This window comes from Anneissia japonica, unplaced genomic scaffold, assembly GCF_011630105.1.
Source record: "Anneissia japonica isolate Jap-2015-1 unplaced genomic scaffold, ASM1163010v1 scaffold287712_len2945570_cov188, whole genome shotgun sequence".
NCBI classification, from domain to species: Eukaryota; Metazoa; Echinodermata; class Crinoidea; order Comatulida; family Comatulidae; genus Anneissia; species Anneissia japonica.
Window position 1 is genome coordinate 2,538,005 of NW_022704401.1, and position 18,414 is coordinate 2,556,418.

The window sequence follows — 18,414 nt, forward strand, 5'->3', positions numbered from 1 at the left end:
TTTAGATAGTTTAAAGAACGTTTCGGGTCATTTTCAGCATTTCAAAACTTTCCATAATTTACCCACCGTACGTTCATTTCCACGCACACAGCACATATTAAAGCTGGAAATCACGTTTTGTTACATACTTTGGGTTCCTGACACATGATTCATATCAGGAGTCACTCTTTGTGCTATTACCGTGCTCACAGGCGTCAAGACGTACGTGTACACATGCGGAAATCTTTTAAAATGCTCAAATTATTCTTATAAAAAAAAACTAATTACAGCATATTTTAGCATATTATGACACTTTTCAATCAGCACCGAGTGATCTTAATGAGGGTCAAAGTGCGGCGGATCACCTAACTCGTCCTCAGTGACGAGTTCAAATCTAGTTCTTCTTTCTTTCTCCCCTTCTCTGTTCGCACGATATCCCAAAAAATGCCACGAGTTACGCACAATCGCTGTCAGCGAACATTTGGCTTGGTCTTGAATAGTCATGGTAAGCTTTTGAACGCGCTCAGTCATGCGTGACGTCATCTACGCGCAATTTTGCGTTTTTACATTATCGATCATATCAGCCTAACCAATTGCCATTTCGAAATCGTATTAAGTGAGCATTAACTTCGGGTTAATGTTGAATGTGCTGTACCCTAATTTCACGCGTGCGCTTCATATTGCATGCGCACACGTGCGTCAAAATTGTAAAATGCTCGAAATCACTTTTTAACTAAATTACAGCATGTTTCAGGCCGTTTTGAGCATTTTAATTTTTTTTTAATTTTCCCACTATGCGTGCGCATTTTGACGCGCGCAGCACGTACGGAAGCTAGACACTATGTTTTTTCACATAGTTTGGGTTCCTGACATTGTTTTCACAAACTTCCATTCTTTTCGGTCATCTTTTGCCCAATAGTAATGCCGTACGTGCGCATCAAATATAGGTATCTTTGCGCGTATTTGTGCCGCTATACAGTGAAAATATGCTAAAATGAGACCTATTTTTAATCAGTTATAGCTCTTTAGGTTGAAAGGTGACCCCCAATTTTTATTACATATTCTGAAAGCACATGAGTTGTAGATACGATTTTATAGATCATACTGGCTGATCGGACATTGTGACGTCATCATATTGCCATTTGAATTAAGAAAAAATTGAATTTTTATTTATGACTTTATTACTTTTTATACTCGTTTAAACGTACTCGCTTATCTTGATTGATTGTCTCCCACCTGTGAGTATGTTATAGCTAAATCAATTCTCTTTCGGACGTGTCCCTTTATTTTTTATTTTGATGACGTCATCATGGTAAAAAAAATGCTTTTTTGGAGCCTTCTCATCTTTCTTTCTTAAAAGATGTAAACACTTTGAAAATAGAGGGCGGCAGACTATTTCGACACTATCAGACCGATAGTTCGTATCCTGTAAAGGCAAAATTCGTGGGGCATTACCAACCAACAGGGGGTTTTAAATTAAACTTGACAAAGTTTAAATTCATGTGCCATTACCGTCGTCAGGCACGTCGTATAAGGTATTCGTACTTGTGTGTTAAAATATTAAAATTGTTAATATCACTTTTCAGATAATTTAAAGTACGTTTCAGGTCATTTTGAATATTCCAAAACTTTCCAAAATTTACGCGCCGTACGCTCATTTCCACGCCCACAGCACGTACTGAAGTTGGAAATTACGTTTCGGTTACATGTGTTGGGTTTGTGACACTTAATACTACCGTGTGCACGGACGTTAAGTCGTATGTGTACACATTCGTAAGTCATTAAAATGCTCAAAATTACTCTTTTCCTTTAAAATTTTTTTTAAAATACTCAAAATTACTCTTTAAATAGAGCATGTTTTAGCATATAATACTTTTCAATCAGAACCGCGCATGCTTCGTGAGGGTCAAAGTACGGCAGATCACCAAACTCGTTCTCAGTGACGAGTTCAAATCTAGTTTAGTTTGGAAATACAAAAGTTTTTTATATAGGAAATATTTCTTGTTATATTTTGTTCAGGTGGTGCTGTTGTAAGTACATTCCAACTTGGTGCAGTAATTGGATCAGTATTTGCTGGATATTTTACTGACAAGCAGGTTGCAAAGGTAATTGGTGATCCGCTAACGTTAGCGGATCACCTTGTTATTGTCAGGGATCATCATCTTTTTGGTGATCCGCTATCACCTCATGTTATTGTCAATATCATCATCATCATATTTTTTTTCTTATTCTTCTTTCTTTCTCCCCTTTTCTGTTTGCACGATATCTCAAAAAATGCCACGAGTTACGCACAATCGCTGTCAGCAAACATTTGGCTTGGTCTTGAATAGTCATGGTAAGCTTTTGAACGCGTTCAGTCATGCGTGACGTCATCTACGCGCAATTTTGCGTTTTTACATTATCGATCATATCAGCCTAACCAATTGCCATTTCGAAATCGTATTAAGTGAACATTAACTTCGGGTTAATGTTGAATGTACTGTACCCTAATTTTACGCGTGTGTTTAATAACGCGTGCGTGAAAATTTCAAAATTCTCGAAATCACTTTTTGACTAAATTACAGCACGTTTCAGGCCATTTTGAGCATTACATAATTTTCCACTACGCGCGCGCCCTTTTACTTGCGCAGTACGTATGGAAGTTAGAAATTAGGTTTTTTTTACATATTTTGGGTTCCTAAAATTGTTTTCACAAATTTCCATTCTTTTCGGTCATCTTTTGGCCAATAGCAATGCCGTACGTGCGCATCAAACATAGGTATCTTTGCTCGTATTTGTGCCGCTATACAGTGAAATTATGCTAAAATCAGGCCTATTTTTAATCAGTTATAGCTCCTTAGGTTAAAAGGTGACCCCCAATTTTTATTACATATTCTGAAAGCACATGAGTTGTAGATACGATTTTATAGATCATATTGGCTGATACATGTGTTGGGTTTGTGACACTGTATTGATACTACCTTGCGCACGGACGTTAAGACACAGTACACATTCGTAAGTCCTTAAAACGCTCAAAATTACTCTTTTCCTTTAAAATTTCTTTTAAAATGCTCAAAATTACTTTTTAAATAGAGCATGTTTTAGCATATAATACTTTTCAATCAGAACCGCGCGTGCTTCGTGAGGGTCAAAGTACGGCATATCACCAAACTCGTCCTCAGTGACGAGTTCAAATCTAGTTTGCTTTAAAAACTGCTTGGCAAGTCAAAAATTTAACTGAAACAAAATTTACGTATGTCATCAAACCAGGGAACGGTTCACTGTTCCCTGGTCAAACTAAAAGGAAATTGGTCTTCGTATTTGTATATACATTATTTTTTTGTTTCATAGCTAGCCGCTAGCCAGCCTAGGCCTAAAACATCACCCAATTGAAGCCACGTAGGCTGCATAGATCATAACACATATCTAATTCTATTATTGGTGATCCGCTAACGTTAGCGGATCACCTCTTGTTATTGTCAGAATCTTTCTTTTTTCTTTTTCTTCTATCTTTCTCCCCAATTTTGTGACCACGATATCTCAAGATTGCTTTAACCAATCAACATGATATATTCAACAATTATTAGTCTTGGGGTGGAATCAATACAATAAGCTTTTCAGCCTGATCAGTCACGCGTGACGTCATCTACGCACAATTTTTCGTTTTACGTAGCAAATTATTTGATTGGTCATAAATTCATCACCGTAAGGACGTTTTCATTGAAACTTGACACAAGTAATTTTCATGTCAAGTACTATCCATTTGCATAGTGCTGTCCGAATTGCAGCTCATCATCGTTTTGACTAAATTTGTGTACATTTCAGGTGATTCTGAGCATTTCAACTTTTTCACAAATTTTCAGGTGGCGCGCACATTTTCGCGCGTGCAGCACGTGCAGATGATTCAAATTACAATTTTTGACATATTTTGAGTTTCTTACACTGTAATGACATATTTGCATTTTTTTTCAGTAATTTTACGTCTAATAATAGTGCAGTACGCGCACATCTAAGATACGTGTGCATTTGCGTGTTTTTGTCCATTTTCAGTCAAAATGAGTCAAAATTGTACCTGTTTTTATTCAGTTATAGTTCCTCAGGATGAAAGGTGACCCCCAACTTTTATTACATATTCTGAAAGCACATGAGTTGTAAATATGATTTTATAGGTCATAATGGCTGATCGGACATTATGACTTCATCATATTGCTATCTGAATTCAATAAAATGAATATTATCGATGACGTCATTGACGTCAAATGTGCATTTGAGCATATCTTGCTTATTCTTGGTCGAATTTCTTCCACTTTTGAGTATGTTATATCTGAGGCAATTCTCTTTCATACATGTGACATTTTGATACATTTTGATGACGTTATCATGGTCAAAGTATACGGTTTTTCTTACCCCTCTCATTTTTCTTTCGTCAAACCTTTGATGACCCCCATAATCACCTTAATCGGTCGTGATTTCTGAATCATATTCAGTGGGAATAAACTTCAGGTTATGGTTAAATGTTATGTACATCATATTTTTGTGCGCGCGTAATAACGCGAGCGTTCGCGTGCGTCAAAATTAAAATATGCTTTATATCATGTCATTCTCTTAGGATGAAAGGTGACCCCCAATATTTATTACATATTCTGAGACCATATGAGTTGTAGATACGATTTTATAGATCATAATGGCTGATCGGACATTGTGACGTCATCATATTGCCTTTTAGATTAAGAAAAAACTCAATTTTTATTTATGATGTCATTACTTTTTATATTCGTTTGAACGTATCTCCCTTATCTTGATTGATTGTCTCCCATCTGTGAGTATATTATAGCTAAATCAATTCTCTTTCAGACGTGTCCCTTTATTTTTCATTTTCATCACGTCAGCATGGTCAAAAAGAATTAAATTTTGGAGCCCTTTTATCTCTCATTCTTAAAAGATGTAAAGAAATAGAACAGAGAGAGGGCTGCAGACTGTATTTCGACGCTATCAGACTGATATATATATATATATAGGTTATATGAAGGGAAAATTCGTGTGGCTTAACCAACTAACAGGCGGTTTTCAAAACACTTGACATGTTTAATTTTGTGTGCCATTACTGTACACGCACACATCGTGATGTGCGAAGTCTGTTAAAATTTGAAAATTCTCCGTATCACTATTCAGATAGTTTAAAGAACGTTTCGGGTCATTTTCAGCATTCCAAAACTTTCCATATTTAAGTGCCATACGTTCATTTCCACGCAGGCAACACGTAATGAAGCTGGAAATCACTTTTTGTTACATACTTTGTGTTCCTGACACATTATTCATATCAGGAGTCACTCTTTGTGCTATTACCATGCTCACGGGCATTAAGACGTACGTGTACTCATTTATGCGTTAATCTTTTAAGATGCTCAAAATTATTCTTTTTTTAAAAACTATTTACAGCATATTTTAGCATATTATGACACTTTTCAATCAGCACCGCATGAGCTTTATGAGGGTCAAAGTACGGCGGATCACCGAACTCGTCCTCAGTGACGAGTTCAAATCTAGTTGTACAGTATTATTGTATTATTACTTCACTGTCAGTTACATTACATGTGTGGAAAATCCCAGATATGTTCTGGGCATATACGCATAGAGATGCTTTGGCAGTTTTACAGCAGTCTGTGATCATTGCCTGCTGCAATTTAATGAAAGTTATATTATATATAACGCCAAAATGACATTTCTTTGGCAATTTTGTTATGTAAAACATGTATTTTACTACTCTATTAAAATAATAATTGTCCACCATTCTTTCACTAACAATATATTGATTTTAATTGAGATAATTAACAAAATTACGATCTGCAGATAACGATGTAAAGTTGAGCGTTTGGAAAATTATAGTTTATGCTGTAGGCCTAGTAGTAAAAAACTGCAGAGACTGCAGACCTCGGAGAATTTAAGGTCGGCAAATTTTTGCCGACCTAATCTCTTCCCAATTTAATGGGCTGATTCTAATCTATAGTAATAGAGCATAGCTTTAATGCCATCTAATTAGTTAACTGCCAATATTTAGGCATTATCGAGGAAGGCTATAATTTAGTCTATAATGGCTTCCTCGATGATGAGGATGCTAATTTCGTTTTTTTTCTTACTTTAACAATGCAACAAGTGTGTGACATAACATTCAATGTACAACAAAAAATATGACAGCACTTGTAACGGCATGATTGTTTTTGAATATACTAAGTAATTATTGGCTAATATCAAGTTTTATTCTTGTAAGTTATTGCCCTTCCTAGGAGAATTAGTGGGTGGAGGCTTGCGAGTTAATGGCAGTGGTGGGAAATGATGAAGGTGATGATGTGGACAATGTTAACAATGTTGATGTTGCTACTGATATTGTTTGTAGATAAACAGTGTTATATTGTTGGTTTTTTACTTCAAATTGTATGTTCTTATTTCAGGAAGGTGTATTAATGATTGGAAGTGCTCGATTTCCATATTTGCTTGTTACCCTTGTAGCTTTAGTGTCTTCCATGCACTGCTTTAATACACTGGTATCTAGTGAATCTAGTCTGGTAAGTTGCATTTTATTCTCTGAATCAATTACTCAAAAGTTTACCAATTGATGAATATATATATATATATACTGTCTCTTATACACATCTAGATGTGTATAAGAGACAGATCTTGGTGTTAATACCTATGCTCTTTAGTTCAAGGAATCCAATAGAACGTATACATAAACACCATAGTACACATCCTTAGTGTGAAAATTCAAAATAAATATTCAAAATGGCCGCCAAAAATCACATATTTAGTATAAAAATGACTGCGAGTGAAAGGTTGTTGATTTGTGTGTTGTAGTCAAATACCATAGGGATGCGTTGGGATTGTGTTTTGGGTGTGTAAAGGAGCAATTGGTCACGAGATTTGTTGGAAATCTTGTCTATGTTGCGTTTAATAACTAGGATGGGATAATTACTCCTAGTGAGTTTGTTGACGAGGATACCAATGTGTTTCTCTTGTTCATCTGTGGTGGAGCATACATCAAGGCAGTCAACGAACTCTGAGCATGAAATTGATGAAGCATCAAGGCCAATCAGTTTGGGTGCAAGGCAAAAGGAAAGAAAACTGAAAAAGGAACTATCATTAGGCCCTGTGAGTGTAAGATCCAGGAGAAACAGTGCAACATCGGTAACCAGTAAAACATCGAGGCACTCAAGTATTGCTACAGTAAAGTTACAAGAAGCCAGAGTGAGGACACAGATGGCGAAGCTCAAAGTGCAGCAACTTTCCAGTTCCCATGAAATGACTTTACAGAAGGTAAAATTAGAGCAGCAAATGGCTGCTGTAAAGGCCAAAAATGAAGTAGAACAAGCTGAAGCCGAATTTCAGTTGGGGTGGGGGGGGGGAGGCCAAGTTTCAAGGTGAATTTTGCTCAATGTGGTAATAATCAACTTATGGAACAATTGGAGAGATTCTGGAAGACAGATAGCAGTGGATCTGTTTCGAAGATATCGAGTTAGGCCAATCGATGGAAGACAAGAGAGCAAAAGCTTGTATGGAAGAGTCAACAGTTAAAGTAGATGGTCACTACCAACTCGGGCTTCCATGGAAATATGATGAACCAATCTTACCACACAATAGGAAGATGGCAGATAAAAGACTACAGTGTCTGAAGGTGCGTTTCATGAGAGACAAACCGCTTCATGAAAGTTATTCTGCTACGATTTTCTATTTTATTACTAATTTTCGTGGCGGCCATCTTCACTTTTAAAATCACTGCCATCCTACCTTCTTTGAAATCATGTATATTGAACTCAGTTGACACAACAGCATATAATTTGACACCAAATTTAGCATTTATCATCAAATAGAAGTGGAATTACATACCAGAATATTCATTTTTTGATGGTTTTCATGGCGGTAATCTTGAAATTCAAAATGGCTGTTATTCTAGATTTATGAAACCATGCATGTATTTATAAACACAAATTTAGCAGTTTCCTTCAAAGAGAAGTGGAATTACATACTAAAATATTCAAAATGACTACTAGTACCATCCTAGCTTTTTGAAACTATATTTATTGTATTCAGAGAGCCCAAAATCATATGATTAGATCCAAATTTAACATTTTTTTTAGAGGATATGTGGAATTATACTGAAATAATATTTTTTGGCCATTTTTAAGGCTGCCATCTTGATTTTAAATGTGGCTGCCATTTTACGTTTTCAAAACCTGTCTCATTGGCTTCAGTGACCATAACATATAGTTAGACACCAGATTTGCCCTTTTTCATTTTATATAAGTGAAGTTATGAGTCAATATCATTATTTTGGCGGCCATTTTGAAAATGGCCGCCAAAAACAATGTTCCACCCTTTTTCTGGAGGTTCTCTCTCACTCAATTTCTTATTTATACCCTAGTGATGCTAAATCAGCAGTGAAACCTTGGTCCCAGAAAAATGGTCATGGGGCGGCCCCTGATTTTTACTATACTATGGTGCCAGTTTAATAGAATCTATTAGCAGATTTCCTGGAAACTCGGTGAAACTATCAATACCTAGGCACAAAATGTAGTCTAGAGCTAATATATTTATATACAAGCTACTGAAGGGACTGACTTGGCTGCTGAAAAGAAATATCTACTTAACAAGAGAAAGGGAGCAGAAGCTGGTACATTGCCTCAAACTCTGTCACTTAAGGAACTAAAACAGGCTGAAATAGAAGTAATTAAGCTTGTTCAGCATCAGGAATTTGGAGATGATCTGTGCTGCAAAAGTCGAAGCAAGTCCATGCAGAAGCTAAACCCAGTTGTAATTGATGGAATTTTGGGAGTAGGAGGGCGAATATGTAATGCTCCAATCGACTCTGACCTGAAACACCCCATCATTCTACCAAGTAATCACCATGTAACAGAGTTACTGATCCAATATCATCACTTGATATTTGGACATTCAGGTGTAGGCATGACATGGTCATCTTTGCAACAGAGCTACTGTATAATTTAGGGTGGTGCTACAGTACGTAAGGTGATTGGCAACTGTTTCGCATGTAAACTAAGAAATGCCTCTCGTGTACAACAGATGATGGGAGAACTGCCAGCTGTGAGGGTAACTCCAGATAAACCGCCATTTACATACGTAGGCATTGACTATTTCGGTCCACTTTATGTGAAACAAGGGCGTAACAAGTTTAAGCGCTATGGTTGCATTTTTTACCTGTTTAACACTGAGAGCGGTACATATTGAACTAGCTAACTCGTTGGACACAGATTCATTTCTAAATGCTCTGAGAATTTTTATCGCCAGAAGGGGAAAACCCGAGAAAATATATAGCGATAATGGTACAAACTTCCATGGTGCGGATAGAGAACTTAGAGAGAATCTTAAAACCCTGAAGCAGCGGAAAATAGAGAACTTTCTCCCACGGCGAGTCACATGGGCGGTGCTTGGGAGCGGTTGATAAGGTCGACACACAAGATTCTGAAGAACCTCCTTGGCGAACAAGTCATCTGTGACGAAGTTCTAGCAACTGTAATGACAGAGGTGGAAGGAATACTTAATGCAAGGCCATTAACAGAAATTAGCCTTGATGCAAGAGACTGTGAACCACTTACCCCAAACCACTTAATTCTAATGAAACAGAGTCCTAACTTACACCATGTGTTTTTGATAAGGACAATTATGGTAAAAGGCGATGGTGCCAGGCGCAATATCTTGCCTCCATATTCTGGAAGAGATGGCGTAGGGAGTACCTTCCTCTACTCCAAACTAGACAAAGGTGGACAACACCAAAAAGAAACATAAAGGTTAATTACTTAGTCTTAGTCGTGGATGATAGCGCACCACGTGGCCAGTGGCCATTAGGGAGGGTCGTAAAGGTTTTCCCAGGGAAAGATGGTATGGTGCGTCAAGTAAAAGTTAGGTTGGGCTCTAAGGTTCTGATAAGGCCAGTGGCCAAACTATGTTTGTTAGAAAGGGCAAATACCGATTAAATATGCATGGCATGTATCGTTCACATCAGTTATTATGTATTGCTTGTTAAAGTTCATGTTAAATTGTTAATTACTACAGATATTGATATATAGTTCATTGTGTTAAAATGAAAGAAACATTGTAATTGTAAATGCACATAGTTATGGAGATGTATGTACTAGCACTCAGATACTGATAAATAAGCTGCTTTTAATTAATTTTAAATGATCATACCGAGTAAATTCATTGGGGCCGGAATGTAGCTGCTATTTATAATTTCTTTAAGAGGACGCCCTCAGTTTTGAGTGTAGTTTATTTGTGAGCCAAAGTATAAAACTGCAAGAGGTCCAACCGCCGGGGATTCTTTGGAACGTAATCCTATTTCAAAAAGTACTACCCAAAAGGGGCGTGGCCTTTAAAAGAACGCAAAGTGCATTTATATCGAACGCGTGCTGCGCGTTTATAGAATGTATGCTGGAATTCGAAACGCAGCACGTGTTCGATACGAACGCCTTTTACGTTCTTATGAGGGACACGCCCCTTCGTTTGAGTAATTTTTAAATGTTCCATTACCTGTATACAAAATAAGGGCAGCCGGACCTCTTGCAGTTTTATACTCTTTGTTGTGCGTCACTTGACGTCAGGCAGACGGCGGAGCTAGGCTTTGATAGGTGCTGTCTCGGTTAATTGATACAAAGTTCGGGTTGAACAAGTTGGTAAGAGATATCAAGACATGTTTACCATACAATACTATAACTTATAATTTTAGGCATTACATGATTGCATTAATTTAGTCTAAACTTTATTATTTGACCAGAAAGAGTAATGTTTATTTGACGGTATAGGCTACGCCTAGCCCTACGTTTATGTTATGCATACAGTACAGTGGCTGTAAGCTTGCGAGCTAGATGCTCACACGTGTAGTAGAGTGGCGTCATTGTTGGCAGCAACGCGTATGTTACACGATTTTTTTACGATACTATAAAGTGCTATACGTGTTGTATTGGGTATACTGTTTGTAATAATATACTCTAGGCTTAGGAGTACTGTAATTCGAAATGAATACGATGTGATTGTCTACGAAATATTATTAATTAGTGTTATTATTTGAGCTGATTATATTTGATTCATTGTTATTGATTACTTCATTGAATGACTTCATGAGTAAAAACTACAAAAACCAAGTTGTTACGAATTGTGAGTCTGTTCGAACGTGTACAACCCCTGTAGTCACGCGAGGCGAGGCTACATACATTGTGTAGCATAGCTCTCAAGGAATGTAGTTCTATAAATAAATGAATAAAGAAATTGTGTATTAAGGTGACTGACGGGATTTGAACCTGCGACCTCTCGCTGTCAAGGTGAGCGTCATAACCATTAGACCACAGAGGTTTCATGGTTGAACAGATTCAAATAACTGCCAGATACACTCTATTACGCAATAGGAAACAAATAGTTGCATATACAGTAACATCTCCCAATTACGAACCTCCCATTTACGAACTCTCGATTTTACGAACCGAATTTGTGGAGATGAAGTCATCACGAACGATCGTTTTTAACTACAAAAACACTTTAAATGTATTTAAAGTCTTCCGAAATAATTTAAATTGTTACATCGGCTAAGAGAGAAAACATTCAAACCAATAAAGTGATATAAAACTAAGTTTAAAGCAAGAAATATCAAATGTTTTCTGCTGAGATATATTGTATTTGAGCTGCGCATGTTTCTTCAGGCGTACACTGTACAGTAAATCTCACTTTTTGATCATTGGGGGCTCTTCACATGGAATTTATAAAAAGAATAATAACTCTCGTTTTGAGCATTTATGGCCATGTTTTCATTTGGAAATTACTTCAAATGAATACTTCACAGGGAGCACAGGTATTTTTGGGGTCTAGCCCCGTTGCCACCCTGCCCGTATGTACTGTTTTTAGTTAGTGTGTATGTTTTTTACATTTTTTCTAAAGGCAGAACGTCATGAATAAAAATTTTTGTAGTGTTTTAAATTGAACAGATTTTTTTTATTTGATTTAATTGACTTGCTTTGAGTGTGGAAATAATAATGAACATTAATATAGTGACAATGATGAAAATAGCGATGATAAGCTATTATTATTAATATGTTTAATATGTTAAAGCTGCTACCGCTATAAGAAATGGGCATAAACCTCTCACAATTTGTTGTTTTTAAGATATTAAGTCAAATGTATGATCATATATAGCTCAGGTATACCAATAGAAAAACATGGGTAGGGGAAATGTCCAGCTGACCAATTGAAGGCCACGCAAATTAGGGGACCCTATAATCTGAACAATAGCCCTAGTCACGGTACAATAACACATCTCTTTCAACAGGTATTTTTCCAAGCAAGCTGAAAATTGGAATTATCAGACGAATTCTCAAGAAGCCCTCTCTTGATCCCGATGTACTTTCCAATTATCGTCTCGTGTCAAATATTCCATTCCTTTCTAAAATAATTGAAAAGACTGTAGCAGCTGAATTGGCACTTTACCTCACCGAACATGGATTTATGATCCACTTCAGTCTGCGTACCGAAAGCTACACAGTGTTGAAACAGCAATACTAAAACTACACAATGATCTTATTGTTCAAATTGATAAGGGATACTGTATTTTATCTGTCTTTCTTGATTTATCCTCTGCATTTGATACTTTCAGCCATTCAATTCTTATTAAACGACTATCTTCTATGGGTGTCCAATGTACTGATCTCTCTTGGTTTCGTTCTTATTTGACTTCCAGAAAGCAAGCTGTGAAAATAAGAAACAGTGGTGCTGATTGAACAATATTTAAATGCTGAAATTGCTTAAATATACGCTAATTCAGTTTTCGGATGGGGGGGGGGTAAAAAAACCCAATTTTTTTACCATGGTGACGTCATCAAAATGTAAAAAGAAGTCATATATGAAAGAGAATTGTCTCATCTATAACATACTCAAAGTTGGAAAACGATCGATCAAAGATAAGCGAGATACGCTCAAATGCGTATTTTCCAAAATGACGTCATAGCTAAAATTCACTTTCTTTGAATTCAGATGGCAATATGATGACGTCACAATGTCAGATCAGCCATTATGATCTATAAAATCATATTTATAACTTATGTGCTTTCGGAATATGTAATAAAAATTGGGGTCACCTTTCATTCTAAGAAGCTATAACTGATTAAAATTAGGCCTGATTTTAGTATATTTTCACTGTATATCAGCACAAATCCGCGCAAAGATACCTATGTTTGATGCGCATGTACAACATTGCTATTGGCCAAAAGATGACCGAAAAGAATGGAAATTTGTGAAAACAATGTCAGGAACCCAAACTATCTGGAAAAATGTCACGCATGACTGGTCACCTTGAAAACCTTACCGTGACTATATTCCAGGCGAAGCCAAAATGACCGATGAAGCGACCGTGTGCGTAACTCGTAGCAATTTTGAGATATCGTGTGAACAGAAATGGGGAGAAAGAAAGAAAAGAAGATGATGATGATCCTGACAATAACAAGAGGTGATCCGCACTAGATGCGGATCACCAAAAAGAAGATCTCTGACAATAACAAGAGGTGATCCGCTCGGGAAGCGGATCACCAAAAAAGAAGATGAAGATGATGATGATCCTGACAATAACAAGAGGTGATCCGCTCGAGAAGCAATTTTTTTACATATTTTGGGTTCCTGACATTGTGTTCACACATCTCTGATCAATCATCTTATGGCCAATAACAATGCCGTACGCATGCATCAAACAAAGTGAACTTTGAGCGCGTTTGTGCCGATATACAGTGAAATTATGCTAAAATCAGGCCTATTTTTAATCAGTTATAGCTCCTTAGGATGAAAGGTGACTCCCCAATTATTATTACATATTCTTAAAGCACATGATTTGTAAATATGATTTTATAGATCATAATGGCTGATTAGACATTGTGACGTCATCATATTGCCATCTGAATTCAAAAAACTGAATTTTATCTATGACGTCATTTTATAAAATACGCATTTGAGCGTATCTCGCTTATCCTTTATCAATCGTCTCTCAACTTTGAGTGTGTCCTTCATATATGTGACTCCTTACATTTTGGTGATGTCATCATGGTCAAAATAATGTCTTTTCTGACCCCACTTTCTGAACCCCACTTCAGAGATAATAGTATTTTTAACTGCTTAAAAATCAAAATACCTCATAATATAATGGTAAAACCCATCTGGATCTAGAAAAGTAAGATTTACCGTATCTTAGTTTTCTAGATCTAGAAAACTAAGATATCTTAGTTTTCTAGATCTAGAAAACTAAAATATCTTACTGTATGTCTTAGTTTTCTAGACACCCCTAATTTTTATTCATTATTTTTTCAGGTATTCATATTTTTTCTGAATTTCATTATGGGTTTCTGTGCTTTTGGCATTCAGTGCATTAATGGTGTTTTGGTTATTGAGCATACAACCCCGGAGATGTCTGGAACAGCCCATGCATTTGCTTCACTTGGTGGAGGGGGTAAGTTTTTAATACAGTACCAACAATTTACTTTTGCTTCTTGTCACTTTGCCCACCAAACACGGAGTTGGAGTTCTCCGTGTTTGGTAACTCAATGCTTGACTGCCAAACATGGAGATCTCCGTGTTTCAGGTTTTTTTACGACAATTTGAACACTATATTCAGTCTGGACCATAAGTATTTCACTATTTGTTTGTTTACATTAGCATAGAGCGGTAATGATTTACTTTCACGAAATCCCTGTCATCTCGGCTTTGTTGTGCGAAATTGCGTAAATCTCTAAAAGTGAGTCATTTTCATTACGGGTGATTAGAATAAAGTGTTTAGTACCATTGTAAAGCTAAAATGTGTGTAGTTCTTGTAGTATTCACTACATGTCAATCTGATCACATACGCACTCTCAACGAGTTTCGGAAAAGTGTTAAAATTTGCTAAAAATTCTGGCGGTGGCTGATACTATTTTTTCAAACCCCTGGCGGTCAGAGTGTTATTGATACTGCAAAATTCATGTACAGTATTTCCTTCCAACTCTCATCGGTTCAACACTTTTCACTAGATTAATGCTGGGGTCTCAAGTTGGAAGAGGTAATTTCTGGCAGATCTGTTTAAACAAGCTTTCTTAGCACATCTGATTTTTTTTTTGCTGCTTATGGTGACATCAATCAATACTGACTTCCATGAGACAAGTGATAATAAAGGGGCAATACATTACTATGAACATGCAGATTTAATGAATTTGGGGGAGGTAGGTTATTTTTCGGAAGATTCTTGTCCGAGGGCGGGAGGCAGTTCCAATTCCAAGAGACTCCTGTGACTTGATGAATGATGAATTACAGTGTTTCCCTCTCTAATAACAATCTTCATGATGTAAATGTTTCATTTTTAACAATTTTGTATGACCACAGTCTCAGTTCCTGGGCGTAATATTAACAGATTGCCAGTCATTCCTCTAATATACAGGTATGTCTGGAATATGGGAAAAATAATTAATTTTAACTTTATTTGTTTTTAATTGCAGTTGGCGCTGTGTTGGCAGGCTATCCACTAAGTATCATCGCTAAACATTATAATTGGTACACAAGCTTACTTATCGTCGAGGCAACAGTTATCATCCATTGTGTTGTCATGGTTACAACATGGAACATATCAACAGAGATTGGAAAGAAAAGAGGAAAAATAGAATGAAGACAGGATATTTCTAAAATATATTTCTTACAGTACACTAGGTTTTTGATATTGTAATAATGATAATAATATTGATGATGATAATGATCATGTTGAGGGTGATGGTGATGTTGACAATACTGAAATAAATGATAGAATCATGTATTGTTATTCAGTATTATAAGTTAAACAATCAAAGATGTAGATAAAAATTGTTTTCTAGAATTCTCTAATGACATTTTGTTTTTTAGCTCTGATGAGGAGCCCGGCTGATTGATTAATATATTTTTTCATTCTCTTTTTTGTATGGGCAGCTGTTAGGGCCAGTTATTTTTATTATTAGCTCCGATGAGAAGCTCTAGAAACAATTGGTTGATTGATAAAAGAGATCTTTTTAGCTCCAATGAGGAGCTCTCATACACGGCTGATTGATTGATCTTTTTTGCTGATTGATTAATAGATCATTTTTGTATTGGTGGTTGTTAGAGCCAATATACTTACTGCCTCTATTATACTGCCCTCATCAGAGCTTTCAAGATTACGAGACCTTGTTTTAAAGGGACCATCCATTATTTTTATCATTTTCAGAAGAGTGCAAATCATACTTTTTAAGAGGGAGCGGTTGTAAGCATTTGTACTTTTTTTATTAAAAGATGAAATGATGATCTCAAAATAACAAAAAAAATATAATTTTGTTGTGTACTCTTTCAGGGGGAGAGGGGTGACTTAAAGAGTATTTTTGTGCTCTTTTGTATATTAAGAAAATGTTTGTACATTTCTGATTGTTTATGCTGGGTTTTGCTATTCTTGTTTCTGCGGTATTGAACATGAAGTATGCAATAAAATAACCTAAAAAATGCTTAATGTGTACAGTACAGTATATATTTAAAATATAACAGTATTAACTTTCAACTGAAAATTATAACAAGGAAAAACTACAATTTCTATATTCTTGCATCTATCCGTATTGATCTGTTACTATTAAATCTGTTTAACTAATTAAGCTATTAAAAGTTTTGAGAGGTTTTTTTTTGTTTTTTTGTTTTTTTTGTTAATGGCAGTATATCAACTTCAGTTTTGTTCATTTGAATATATATAACCACCTCCTTTCATTTACAATATTATGATCATGGAGTCGACTCGCATTAACAAAATGTTACACAGGACACTGCTACAAGGGATTCCCAAGATATTCATAACAAAATTATCATTCTCTTCGCACAAGTGAATATAAACGTTGCTAAAGTCTGTTGGCCTACAATTAATATACAGTGAAGATGTTTGATGCCACATTGAACTGTATGCTGTACTCTGTGAGCCTGTGTTCAGGTTCTTGGGAGTGTTCAGTTCCCTGCAATATTTTTTTACTTGGGTATTACATGGAACCCGTACTGCTTTTACACAGATGACATCCACATGGACACCTGCTAAATTTTCCTTACTACATGTCTCATGAAACACTTTGTCTTGTGTCTGGTGACTTACCTTTTTTAGCAAACACACCTTCACTGAACAAATATTCAGACTTTCTCTTTTTAATTAAAAAAAATCTAGCTAGAGCAAGCTGAAGCTTGTTTTTCAATTAATGAGTTTTAAGAAGTTGCTATCTTTTCTCATTTATTTAAACATACTGTATTTGAATAATATTTAAATATAAATAGTTTCTTTGAAATCATGAATTTTTATAATCCTATTTGAATAATATTGCTGTTATTTTGCATATTATTTTAGTATGTTATCTTGTATTTTAATAAGAACATTTACCCTTTCAGTCTTATTTCCTCAAAATTTGTATCAGATGGGATCAATTTTAATTAAATAATTTATAGTCAAATGCAATAAATATATGGTATGAAATTAAGGCTGAATGTACATGCAATACATTTGTCTAAAATAGTCACATTATTATTTTTGGTGATATACTTTTATGTATATTTCTGACATTTATTAAAGATTTCCAAAAATCTGACTGTATTAGAGAAGTGCTTTCCTTAGTATTCTCTCTTGTTTATTAATAGTGATGCTATGTGTTCTGAAACATACAAAACAGTACTTAGTGAACAAAATGTAACCGTATTACAAAGTAATTAGATAGGTTAAACTTTTGCCAGATATTATATTGTATCAATAAACACTCAGGATTAATTTTTTTAGTTTGGTTTGGTTTTTTTCTACCCTGCTTATATCGTAATGAAACAGATGTCATTATGTCATCATTACCATAATTAGAAATACAGTACATTGGAACTATCTAATAATCACCGTAGAACAATCATAATCTATGTTCTATGATAAAGTGACAAAAATCATCGACTTCCTATTTTATAAATGTGTAACATATCTATAAACACATACCGTATATAATCGCGTATAAGACGACCCCCGAGTTTAGGAAGATTTTTGACGATTTTTGTATTTATATATATATAAAATAGGAAGTCGATGATTTTTGCTATCTAATAATCACCGTAGAATAATCATAATCTATGTTCTATGATAAAGTGACAAAAATCATCGACTTCCTATTTTATATATATATATATATAAAAATACAAAAATCGTCAAAAATCTTCCTAAACTCGGGGGTCGTCTTATACGCGATTATATACGGTATGTGTTTATAGATATGTTACACATTTATAAAAATGTTACACATTTTAGAAAAATCTATATATTTCTCATTTGCTCTCTGTCACCTTTATTCCTTTTTGATAAGACAGCCTATATTATATTGATTCATGATGTTTTCCTTATTCTCGCTGATGAAGGCCACAGGAGTGGCAGAAATATCCGAGTTTATAATAAAT

General features: G+C 35.5%; 1 protein-coding gene across 1 annotated transcript in view; it reads left to right on the forward strand.

The window, feature by feature from the left end:
* LOC117104639 (glucose-6-phosphate exchanger SLC37A4-like) overlaps positions 1–17,753 on the forward strand; it is a 47,345-nt gene extending 29,592 nt beyond the window's left edge. Inside the window, exons 6-9 of the mRNA XM_033245513.1 lie at positions 1,999–2,084; positions 6,408–6,521; positions 14,305–14,443; positions 15,462–17,753. Coding sequence (XP_033101404.1) covers positions 1,999–2,084; positions 6,408–6,521; positions 14,305–14,443; positions 15,462–15,628 — 506 coding nt within the window. The 3' untranslated portion in view covers positions 15,629–17,753. The remainder of the gene's footprint in view (positions 1–1,998; positions 2,085–6,407; positions 6,522–14,304; positions 14,444–15,461) is intronic.
* The last annotated feature ends 661 nt before the right edge of the window (positions 17,754–18,414 follow it).